The sequence below is a fragment of the Bison bison genome, unplaced genomic scaffold (genome assembly GCF_000754665.1).
Source record: "Bison bison bison isolate TAMUID 2011002044 unplaced genomic scaffold, Bison_UMD1.0 scf7180017864373, whole genome shotgun sequence".
Taxonomy (NCBI): domain Eukaryota; kingdom Metazoa; phylum Chordata; class Mammalia; order Artiodactyla; family Bovidae; genus Bison; species Bison bison.
In genome coordinates this window covers 10414487-10427162 of record NW_011494945.1, presented here as the reverse complement: position 1 = coordinate 10427162, position 12676 = coordinate 10414487, and the positions used below count along the sequence as shown (strand labels likewise).

The following is a 12676-nucleotide window of genomic DNA, read 5'->3' as shown; positions in this document are numbered from 1 at the left end:
GAATCACCAGTTTGGGGTGAGGTAGGAGGGTAAGAGGCTTCATGAGGAAGGTCTGAGACAAAGGGGACATGGAACTGATGGCCGGGGAGAATAAGGATGTGAGACCAAAAAGGTAAGGATAAGGAAAAAGAGAGGCCACTAGAGATACCCATGAAAACAAAAAGCAGTAGGAAAAGGCATGGCTCAAATATCAAATAACTACTCAGACTTAAAGAAGAAATGAAATGATTCACCCAAAGCAAAAAGCCACTAGCAGATATTGGGGATCTGGTGAATAGGACGGTCCTGACAGCTAGGCATAAAAAAAAACTTTAAAGGAAAAAAGGAGAGGCATGGCAGGAAGTAAACTACTGTGGCATTATTTGTGTTTTTACAAAAGGAGAATCCATTTGAACTTATCAGAAACAGCCTCCTTTGAACAGATCAAGAATCATGATGACATTGGAACCCAAAGAAAGCAATGTAGTCACAGCCCACTATTCTGAATAAAGCATAATGTCAATATTATTCATTTGCTTTAAACTTTATAAAATAAGCCATGGATGAAGCAAGGAAGACCTAACTACAATTGGCAGAGAGAATAATCATATTTAATACCTTTTAAACCATGAACTTCCAGATGTTCAAGCTGGTTTTAGAAAAGGCAGAGGAACCAGAGATCAAATTGCCAACATCTGCTGGATCATCGAAAAAGTAGGAGAGTTCCATAAAAACATCTACTTCTGCTTTATTGACTATGCCAAAGCCTTTGACTGTGTGGATCGCAATAAACTGTGGAAAATTCTGAAAGAGATGGGAATACCAGACCACCTGACCTGCCTCTTGAGAAACCTATATGCAGGTCAGGAAGCAACAGTTAGAACTGGACATGGAACAACAGACTAGTTCCAAATAGGAAAAGGAGTACGCCAAGGCTGTATATCGTCACCCTGCTTATTTAAGTTCTATGCAAAGTACATCATGAGAAATGCTGGGCTGGAAGAAGCACAAGCTGGAATCAAGATTGCCAGGAAAAACATCAATAACCTCAGATATGCAGATGACACTACCCTTATGGCAGAAAGTGAAGAGGAACTAAAAAGCCTCGTAAGGAAAGTAAAAGAGGAGAGTGAAAAAGTTGGCTTAAAGCTCAACATTCAGAAAACTAAGATCATGGCATCTGGTCCCATCACTTCATGGCAAATAGATGGGGAAACAGTGTCAGACTTTATTTTTGGGGGCTCCAAAATCACTGCAGATGGTGAGTGTAGCCATGAAATTAAAAGACGCTTACTCCTTGGAAGGAAAGTTATGACCAACCTAGATAGCATATTCAAAAGCAGAGACATTATTTTGCCAACAAAGGTCCATCTAGTCAAGGCTATGGTTTTTCCAGTGGTCATGTATGGATGTCAGAGTTAGTCTGTAAAGAAAGCTGAGCGCCGAAGAATTGATGCTTTTGAACTGTGGTGTTGGAGAAGACTCTTGAGAGTCCCTTGGACTGCAAGGAGATCCAGCCAGTCCATCCTAAAGGAGATCAGTCCTGGGTGTTCACTGGAAGGACTGATGCTGAAGCTGAAACTCCAATTCTTTGGCAGCCTCATGCAAAGAGCTGACTCATTGGAAAAAAACCTGATGCTGGGAGGGATTAGGGGCAGGAGGAGAAGGGGACGACAGAGGATGAGATGGCTGGATGGCATCACCGACTCGATGGACATGAGTTTGGGTAAACTCCGGGAGTTGGTGATGGACAGGGAGGCCTGGCGTGCTGCGATTCATGAGGTCACAAAGAGTCAGACATGACTGAGCGACTGAACTGAAACTGAACTGTACATTTAAAAAATGGATAAGATGGGTAATTTGTGTGTTACATGTATTTTACCACATTAAAAAACAATTCAGCAGAAACCAACACAACATTGTGAAGCAATTTTCCTCCAATTAAAAAAACATAAAAACTTCTGTGCAGCAAAGGAAACTATAAACAAGATGAAAAGACAGCACTCAGAATGGGAGAAAATAATTGCAAAGGAAGCAACTGACAAAGGATTAATCTCCCAAAATATGTAAGCAGCTCATGTAGCTCAACATCAGAAAAACAGCCCAATCAAAAAATGGGCAGAAGATCTAAACTGACATTTCTCCAATTAAGACAACAGATGGCCAATAAACACACGAAAAGATGTTCAATATCGCTCATTATCAAAGAAATGCAAATCAAAACTACAAAGAGGTATCATCTCACACCAATCAGAATGGCCATAATCAAAAAGTCTACAACATTATATGCTGGAGAGGGTGTGGAGAAAAGGGAACCCGTTGCACTTTTGGTGAGAATGTAAATTGATACAGCCACTAGGGAGAACATTATGGATATTCCTTAAAAAAACTAGGAATAAAACTACCATATGATGGAGCAGACCAGCTACTGGGCATATACCCTGAGAAACCACAATTCAAAAAGACACAAGTACCCACCTCAACATTTGCTGCAGCACTATTTACAATCAGATCAGATCAGATCAGTCGCTCAGTCGTGTCCAACTCTTTGCGACCCCATGAATCGCAGCACGCCAGGCCTCCCTGTCCAACACCAACTCCTGGAGTTCACTGAGACTCGGGTCCATCGAGTCAGCGATGCCATCCAGCCATCTCATCCTCTGTCGTCCCCTTCTCCTCTTGCCCCCAATCCCTCCCAGCATCAGAGTCTTTTCCAATGAGCCAGGACATAAAAGCAACCTAGATGTCCAATGACAGATGAATGGATAAAGAAATCGTGGTACATACATACAGTGGAATATAACTCAGCCATAAAAAGGAACGAACTGGAGTCAGTTGTAGTGAGTTGGATGAACCTAGAGCCTGTTACACAGAGTGAAGTAAGTCAGAAAAACAAATATTGTGTATTAATGCATATTTATATGGAATCTAGAAAAATGGTACTGATGAACCTATTTGCAGGGGAGGAATGGAGATGCAGACATAGAGAATGGACTTGTGGACCCAGTGCAGGAAAGGGGGTGGGATGAATTGAAAAGCATTGATATATATATACAGTACCATGTGTAAAACATGTTGAGAAGTTGCTATATAACACAGGGAGCCCGGCCTGGTGCTCTGTGTAACACAGAGGGGTGGGATGGGCTAAGAGGGAAGCTCAAGAGGGAGGAGATATATATATATGTATAAAATGTTGACTAATTTGCATTGTTGTATGGCAGAAACCAACACAACGTTGTAAAGCAGTTTTCCTCCAATTAAAAAATAAGAAAAAAGAAGGAATAGAAATATGTTTTCAGCCTTGATTGTTGAAAAGTTAAAGAAGAGACAGGAGTTTGAAGGTAGAAGGGGAAAGAATAAGTAACTGTAGGGAAGCTAATGTCCTCACCTTAGAAGTGCTTCAGAGAGAAAGGACTTCCCGGGTGGCTCAGATGGTAAAGCGTCTGCCTACAATGAGGGAGACCCGGGTTCAATCCCTTGGTCGGGAAGATCCCCTGGAGAAGGAAATGGCAACCCACTCCAGTACTCTTGCCTGGAAAATCCCATGGATGGAAGAGCCTGGTAGGTAGGCCCCAGTCCACGGGGTTGCAAAGAGTCGGACATGACTGAGCGACTTTCTTTCTTTCTTTCTTTCTTTTCAAAGAGAAAAAGGAATAGAGGTTTATATGTATTATTTAATGTTATAAATGTAAACAATAAAGGGATAAAAACTAGTCATATTTTATACTGAGCAGAAGCGTGAAGGGAAGTTAAAAGTGAGCTAAGTTAGGTTAGAAGATAAAGGTTAGGAGGATAAATCAATAAATAACAGCACACTATTTAGCATTTTGGACAAAAATTGTTCCAATATGATTGCTCTTAAAGACTGGTTAGGTGGGAAGGGGTCAGTTCTTTTCATTGAAAAAAAAATTTTTATTATTTGATAACTGTATATTAACTTGATAATTTTAATTTTATTTTATTAAAAGACTGAAAGTACACAACCCAATAAAATTCTTTTACAGTCATTTCACAGATGAGAACATGCTGGGTGAGGAGAGAGGCCGTTTAAAGAACTGGTGAGGGCCGGGGCCCTGGAGACGGTCCCGCAGCCAGGAGGAGCTTGTGCGCTAAGGTCCCAGAGGAGATGAATGGCATATTCCTTGCCATGAAAAGGGGGAAATACAACACTTACCTTGTGAAGGTAAGTGAAGATGAAATGAGAACATGTATGACAGTGGTCAGGATATGTCAGTGGCTGCAACAGGGGCTGAATATTCCCAAACAAGTTTACACTCATGCACGGGTATTTGTAAGGTCAGAGGCAAAGCAAGACCTTGGAACCAATTCAGTACTTCTTAGTTTCAGGGCTGGCGAGCGGCCCTGAGCAGGTATTTAACCTCCCTAAGCTGCACTCTGCTCATCTACGAAGTGGGGGCACTGCTTTTCACTAGCCCTTCTGGTAGGTCCGAGAACAGTTCTTAGGCTCATCTCCGGGTCCCTGCTGCCTTTCCACCTTCCCTATAATCCTGTTTGTAAGCCTACAGTTGTTCACAGGGGAAATGAAATACAAATTGGATTGAAAAGATTATTTCATGAAACTCAGAAGATGGAATTGGTTTTTTGTATATTTCCAGGTAAAGAAATATATAAGAGAGCTGAGGGAAATTTTATTATGTCAGATAAGCTGCCTAGTCTTAGCAGACAAGAATACTAACCAGATGCAAATGAACTCAGCTTAGCACAGATCTGTACCCCTAGGTCGGGCTTCCCTGGTGGCTCAGATGGTAAAGAATACACCTGCAATGAGGAGACCTGGGTTTGACCCCTGGGTTGGGAAGATCCCCTGGAGAAGGGAAAGGCTATCCAGTCCAGTATTCTGGCCTGGAGAATTCCATGGACTACAGTCCATGGGGTCCCAAAGAGTCGGATACGACTGAGTGATTTTCACTTTCACTTTTCCCTAGGTCATATGAAATTAGTAGACTGTCCAGAGCTCCTTCTTGACATTAACAACAACAAAAAAATACTTGAAAAGGCTTTTTTGGTCAGGAAGAAATATCTCTTAACTATTCCATAGTCTGTTAAAGAAATTTTAATTATAATTTCTGAAAAACATGGTTTAAATTAGCAAAATCTTTCAAAGATGAGTCTAACAGGCTGGATCACCTACACTGACTCAGCATTTTTAAAAAACAAACAATAGGTTATTTAACTCCAATTAACTAAAATAAAGTTCTCAACTTGCAAAGAAACATTGTATGTCCACCTGTTGCCATGACAATGCCTGTGCTCAGCACCACTTATCATGATGGAATTGCCAAGGACAGTCAGTCTGCATGCGTGTTTTATATACTACGTGTAGGGAGCTAAACCTGTAAGGAGGGGAAGACAGAGATGACAAGGCACCTCGATGAGCACCTTGGTCCAGGAGCAGAGAGAAGAAAGCTTATACCTATATAAGGGCATTAAATCCTCCTCACACATCCTGGACGTCCTGTCTCACAATCACACTTCCAAACATGGAACTCAAGCAAATGAAGCAACAGGAGAGCAAAAAAGAATTAAACAGCTTTAAGAGCTGTGTTGTGATTCTGCCATCACTGTCTTCCCTCAGTCACGAGTGGCAGTGACCCAAACAGCAGCTGCTCCTTCAGTGTCCAGAGTAAGGAGGACCCAGCAGCACCTGTGTGCACGTGACAAAGAAAGAAAGCAGCCTCTATCGTAGCCAGAGGTTGGGGGAACTATCTGTTAGCACTGTGTCGTCTAGTGAGAGCTAAGATACCTCTCTTCCATGCAGACTGCAGTGAAATTAAATGTGATTATGTTTAGAGAGTACCTGAAAAAATAGTAATTGCTATTGTCAATAAATGTGTGTTCCCTTCTTTCCACTAGCATTCATGAAGCTGATACTTACTTTTGCTGAGTCCAGCTGCCCTGGCTGCCCCCATGTGTACATCAAAAATCCAGAATAATCAGAGCTTAGGCATTTGTTTTGGGGACCTCACATGCTCAAAGTGTGCTGAATTTTGTTATTTCAGCCTGACAGTCCTAAGGGATTGGTTTTGTATTCTCTGTTTTACAGGAATGTAAATTGGATAAGTTGATGCCCTATTGATGGGTTGGGCAAAAGAAAAACAAAAACAGCCTTCCGTAGTTCTGGGACAAAATCTAAGAAAAAGTAAGAACTAACCAATTTTTAATGAATCACATGGTAGGATGAATAATTCATAATTAATATCAGTGTTGTGCTCAAATACTAATGTCTTCCATTAAGCTGCAGAGGTGAAACTGAGAAACTCAGAATGAGGACTGTTAAAAGGAAGCAGGGATGAAGGTCCATCTGCTGTGCAGTTCACACACACACACACACACTCAAAACTATGCATATATGTGGCTCTATGCATTTACATCATAAGTGTAAGAGCTTGTATAATAAACCTGAGGCTAAAATATATATTTAATAATTAAATAAACAACATAAGCAGGCTGTACACATTTTCAGTACAGCAAAGTGCAACTGAACAAGGGAACTGAGAAGGAAAGCTGCACCCTGTCCCCCAGGACTGCCAGCCTCTTCAGACATGGACGTTTCAATTACCCATGCAGGAAACAGCCATTTGGATTAAACTCACAATTCACTATAAGGAAGAGGGAAGGAAACAGACCAGGAATTGTGCCCTGACAATCTGATATGACAGCTCATGTCAGATTAGAAAGATCATGCAATTTATTCCAAGTCATACAACTAATAATTATTAGAGCAAGGACCCCGGTCTGTATGCACAAGATGTGTGATCTATCCACAAGATACCCAGAAATCTAGGCTTCTGGAGGCAAGTATAGTACAGATGTTAATCTTGAAAAACTGTTCTCATTCTGTTTAAACAACATACCCTAGAGAATGTTTTCTTTTCTAAAATGTTAAAATGTCCAAAGGACTTCCCTGGTGGCTCAGACGGTAAAGAATTTGCCTGCAATGCAGAAAAACCAGGTTTGATCCCTGGATTGGGAAGATCCCTTGGATAAGGAAATGGCAACCCAGTCCAGTATTCTTGCCTGGAGAATCCCCATGGCCAGAGGAGCCTGGTGGGCTACAGTCCATAGGGTCACAAAGAGTCAGACATGAATGAGCAATGAACACTTTCACTTTCAAAATGTCCAAAAGCTTTAGATTATACAATAAAATACTACAGAAAAACCAAGCTGATTTTAAGAAAATGAATGGCTGTCCCATATACTGCTTGTTCTCAGGGCTTCCTCAGCAATACTGTAGAACTATAAAAACTACAAAAAAGGCCATTCTACAGGAAGAATAATCACATACAATATTTCAGTGTAATTCCCCTTCTGCTGGCCTTTCTTAGAAATCACTGTACAAGTAATTAAGATGGGTCCATTGGAACATGCTTATTAATGATCACCAAAATGTTTCAATAAGGCAGTAATACATCTGACATGCTAGTAGATTCAGAGTTTGGTCAACCTCAGTTGTACTTTCAAAAAGTTACTTTGGAATAAAATATAGCCATTTCCAGGTTCTCATCTGTATTATTTCTGAAATCTCCTTTAGGCCCATAATGCACTTCTGTGCCTAGTCTTTGCTTTGACACTTACACCAATTACATGGCCTTGTCAATTCCAGCAATACTGTGCAATACTTAAAATCCTTAATCCATTTTCTCTAAAGCATCCAAAGTTACAAGACCATTTACATACCTGTTTAGGATTGTTGAATGTGTATCTGATGTGTATCTGGATGTTCTTAAAGTTACTTTGGTTTTACATATGATTGCAAAGATGAATAGTTTTTAGTTCATGCACTGAGAGAATCTGCCTGTCTGCTATTTCCCATGAATTGGTTCAACATTCTTACACTGCCATTATTGGAATAATTCTTATTATAAAATAATTTTAAGTATTAACATTAAGCATCTCTTGAAATAATTCTGTTTCATCTTATTAACCTCAACATCTGTGTCATTAGTGCTATTTAAAATGTTTTAAAGCAATCTAAGCTATAGCAGAATCTGGAAAAACTTGCCTTTTGGTGAATGAGGGGACTCACAGTGGAGCTGAGAGGCCTCCTTCATCTTCGGGAAAGTTCTGTTAACTGATCACCTGTTAACTCTAGGTGGTCACATTGAGATAACCAGCTGGCAGTATAACCTCCAGCTGTTGCTTCCCACCATTTTAAACACTGGGTGTAGTTTCCACAAAAATCATGAAAACAAGAAGACCATGCCCAGAAAGCCATATGGACTGTTTCATACTATTCCACTCAATAGTTTGAGAAAAGTATATGGCAAAACAAGTGGACAACTTCTGAAATGGAAATAGGAGTTCTAGAGTTAGATTTTAACTGATGGGCAATAGAGAAAAAAAGCTAGAAAAAGTGATTATTTTTATTGTTACCTTTAGGTTGTCAAATAATTTCAACTTGAAAAGTTACTTTCCTGATCAAAGTTGTCATTTGTCCTTTTCTAGCAACATCCATCAGAATCCCAGGGTGGGGATAACTTACGAAGAGAGGATACGCTGGAGGTGCCCCGAAGAAACTGGTGTAAGCCTTCTTCGTCTTCGCTGGAGCTGACTATACTGTTCCTCATTTCTAGCATGGACAACTGAGTGCAAAGGCTGAGCTGGTGGTCCAACTTTTTGATCTTCTGTAAAGCAAAGTTTTAAGATTTCTGAGTGCTACGGGACTTATATCATAGCTTTCCTGTAAGTAGCATTTACTTTTCCTTGAAATAAAGAACTGTTGGTACATAGTCCCAAATAAATAGTAGCTATAATTTTTTATTATAAGCTATTACTGCAAATACATTATAAAAATTTAATATACTCACTGGACTACTTATTAATCTGAAAAATGCTAAGCACCAACCTAATTTGATAACAGCCTAGACAAGATAACTTGCAGAGTGCACACACCCATACTCATAGTCCCTGGGGAACAATACTTATGGAAACAATGTTTTGCAAGTTCTCTTCTGTACTCATTTAAATTTCTTTCTCATCAAACATGGGGAAATGAAGATCAAATTGTTGAAGATCCATACAGCTCTGAAATGCCTAACTGAATGGCCACAGGCTTCCATCCTATACCTCTCTTGTCACTTATGGGTTTTCTGGAAAAGGACCTGATCAGTAGGATGTGCAAGACTGGAAGACACGGGGTTAAAATGCCAACCGCCTGCTTGCTGGGATTGATCAGTATTTATCAGTCTGCCCTGCCTCCCCTGGCCTACACACATCGCCCTTAGTCCTCCGTCTTCTTTAGATTCCTTGAAAGACATATTATGAAGAGGACAGCACATCCTCACTACACATGAGGTGTCTGACATGCGCAGACACCTCACTAGGTCATGGGAAATATAATAATTACATGGTATTTTCTTACTCTTGAGAAATGATCCCCCGAAGGGTCTCTCAATTATAAGCATCCCCACTTCATTTAACAAAGAACTAATTCATGATTAGTTAATGAAGATTCAGGAACCTATACACTGCATAAAGGAGGGATACCTCACTCTACATATTTAACAAAGTAAAAGGACTCAGAAAAATACGTACTTTATCGTTTAAGGTGGGATCATTCAATGAGTAGAGCTTGTTTGTAATGTCTTTTCCTATTAGATACCTAAATATTTCATACAGAAAAGGCTCTGATTCCAGAAAGTACGTTAATCTTTCTCTTGACCAGCATAAAAATCTGCAATTATCATCTGCAATAATGGTGACCTGCCAAAGAAACAGAAAGAAAAATGTATATGAATTATGATGTCAGTAATGTGGGACAAGGGAAGAGTGGAATAATTGAGTGGATATTATTGTAGCAATGTTTATCATATAAGTTAAAATAGGATTCATAAACATAAGCTTCTATAAATATAACATTATATTTAAAATCAAGCAGTCTGTACACTGGGCTTCCCAGTGTAGGAACCCGCTTGCAGTGCAGGAGACATAAGAGATGGAGGTTCAATCCCCAGGTCAGGAAGATCCCCTGGAGGAGGGCATGGCAACCATTCCAGTATTCTTGCCTGGAGAATCCTCATGGACAGAGGAGTCTGGTGGGCTATGGTCATTGGGTTGTAGGAAGTCGGACATGACCAAAGCAACTGAGTATGCCATCGGCAGACTAAATGAAAATAAAGTCTTCAGGTTTTGTTGTTCTGTTTTGTGAGGTCTGGTGATAGAAGATTGGCCTCCATGTCAATAGCACTGCTAGAGTGTACTAGACTGATGTCCCAATTGGGTGTTCAGGATGGCTAAATATTTCTTTATACCTGGATTATTATACTAGAGAATGAAAAAATGAACTCATGTGAATTGATTTTAGGACCCAGATTGTCATTGATGAACAAGGCTAGTAGGGCTCCTTTTTGGTTCCTTCTGTCATAGGTATTTCTCGTGTGTGGACTACCAAGGGTAGCACAATGGGGACACGCAGAGAAGCCCCAGCCAGCTCAGAACTGGGAAGCATACTATTTCCTTTAGTGTCATTACATAAGCAAGTGGGAGAGCATTGTAATTGCACTGTGCAGAGCTCAAATATTCCGTAAAGAAATCCTCTCTCCAGAACGAGGAGCTCGTCCTCACAAGCCCTTCCTCCCATGCAGGTCCTTCCCTCAGCTTCACATGGCATGCCTATCACTGAACTCCAGCCCATCTGTGGACCATTCTCTCTCCTGAGCACCCTGAGGGCAGGGACTGCATCTTCATACTGAGTGCCTGGCTTTCAACACAGAGTGGTGCTCAGTGCAGATTTACTGATGAAGGAATTAACAGATGAACACAAATACTTAAGGCAAAAAGTGTTTTTATATCTTTAACATTAAACCCAATGCCTTTCTAAGTGGGAGATTAATAAAAGTTTTCAAAATTGACATGAAGTCATATCTGGGCTCAGAGCAAATGTTTCCAAAGGAGCTCTTTACCCTTTGTTAGTCAGAACTAAATGTATTTCAGATGACAAGAAAACCCAGCTTCTCTCCTTGTGTCAGTGGCTGAAATCTGATCCTTAGTAACTCAGAGGGTTTGACTACAAAAGATGGGTCAGTGTTCCCAGGAAAATAAAACTGTACTTATTTATCATGTTAAATAATGTTAAAATATTACATTAAATAATATTAAATAATAAATCCACCAAACCAAATACATTGGCATTTAAGAAACACATCAGCAGCTCTATGGTTCCATAAAATGCTAAATTCCATTTATTCTTTCAATATACATTGTTAGGCTAGTAATTTATGCCAGACCCAGTTCAAGGCACTGAGGTTATCACGGTGAACAAGAAAACAAGATACCTGCCCTGTGATGCTTATATTAGTGGAGGAAGCTGATAATAAAGAAATGTGACAATCTCAGGTGGCAGTAAGTGTTTTGATAAATTACAGGACAGGAAAAAATGGAAGAGAATGACTAGGAAATTCCAGGTACACATAATGTCCTTCCTTTAAGAATGTATTGCATTTTGAAACTTTTAAGATGCTTTTATATCTATCATGTAAGCAGATCCTTAAAACTGCCTTTGAGATAAGACAGATAACATTCTTCCTCATTTTCCAGATGCCAAATAAGCACCAAAAAATTTATATATGGACACATGTTAATGAACAGTGGAATGAGTGCTTCTGACTTCCAGCCCAGACATGTTTTCCCACCAGGTGGGAAATCCAATATGTTCTAGATTCATCAAGACAACCACCGAGAAAGCCATTTGGTGAAGTAAGCATAAGGCTGACTCACCATCGAGAATCCTCTGTGTAAAGAACAACTGAACATACTGTCATAAAGCCTACATTCTAGTGGAGCAAGCTGGTAGTAAGTAAGGATACGCGACCAAGAACAAAAAGATTTATAGGAAAAGAAATAGAAGATCAAGAGACATAGAAGCCTGTCCTTAGGAGTTCCCAGAAACAGTAGGAGATGAGTATGTAAACAAAAGGCGACTGAATAATATTCTCGAGGAGGGAGTATTTTCAGAGAACGTGAGCACCGGGCATTCAGGATGACCCAGTCCTGCACCCAGGCATTGAAGAAAGGGTTAGAAGAGTTGAAGTCCCTTCGTTCTGCAAAGACGCCATCCATGCCTTTGGAAGATACAATTCATGCACAGTGCGGGGAGAGGTAAAGGAGGAGCTGGAAACCATCCAGGAAAAGAGGAAGCCATTGCACAGGTGATGTAGTGCACATGCATTTAACTTTTATTCAACCATTTTAATGACCTCAGGTTTTCCATGAGGTGAAAATACTTTTAATATGATATTATAGTTTGCTCAGAACCATTGCTTAGAACTATTTTTAAAAACTGAAGTTTAGTTGATTTAGTGTTTCAAGTATATAGCAAAGGGATTTGTTTATACATATATATGTCTCCTTTTTCAGATTCTTTTTCATTATAGGTTATTATAAGATTGAATACTGTTCCTTGTGGCATCAAATCGGGAAAGGAGTACATCAAGGCTGTATATTGTCACCCTGCTTATTTAATTTATATGCAGAGTACATCAAGCAAAATGCTGGACTGGATGAAGCACAACCTGGAATCAAGATTTCCAGGAGAAATCTCAATAACCTCAGATATGCAGATGACACCACCCTTATGGCAGAAAGTGAAGAGGAACTAAAAAGCCTCTTGATGAAAGTGAAAGAGGAGAGTGAAAAAGTTGGCTTAAAACTCAACATTCAGAAAACTAAGATCATGGCA

The 12676-nt window shown here is 40.0% G+C and overlaps 1 protein-coding gene across 2 annotated transcripts in view; it reads right to left on the bottom strand.

Annotated features, from left to right (window-relative positions):
- Positions 1–12676, bottom strand: part of BVES (blood vessel epicardial substance) — a 51180-nt gene that overhangs the window by 14504 nt on the left and 24000 nt on the right. For both annotated transcript variants that reach the window (XM_010856679.1, XM_010856680.1), the window contains exons 6-7: positions 9535–9702; positions 8483–8624 (exon numbers count right to left, since the gene is read on the bottom strand). In XM_010856679.1, coding sequence (XP_010854981.1) covers positions 8483–8624; positions 9535–9702 — 310 coding nt within the window. The remainder of the gene's footprint in view (positions 1–8482; positions 8625–9534; positions 9703–12676) is intronic.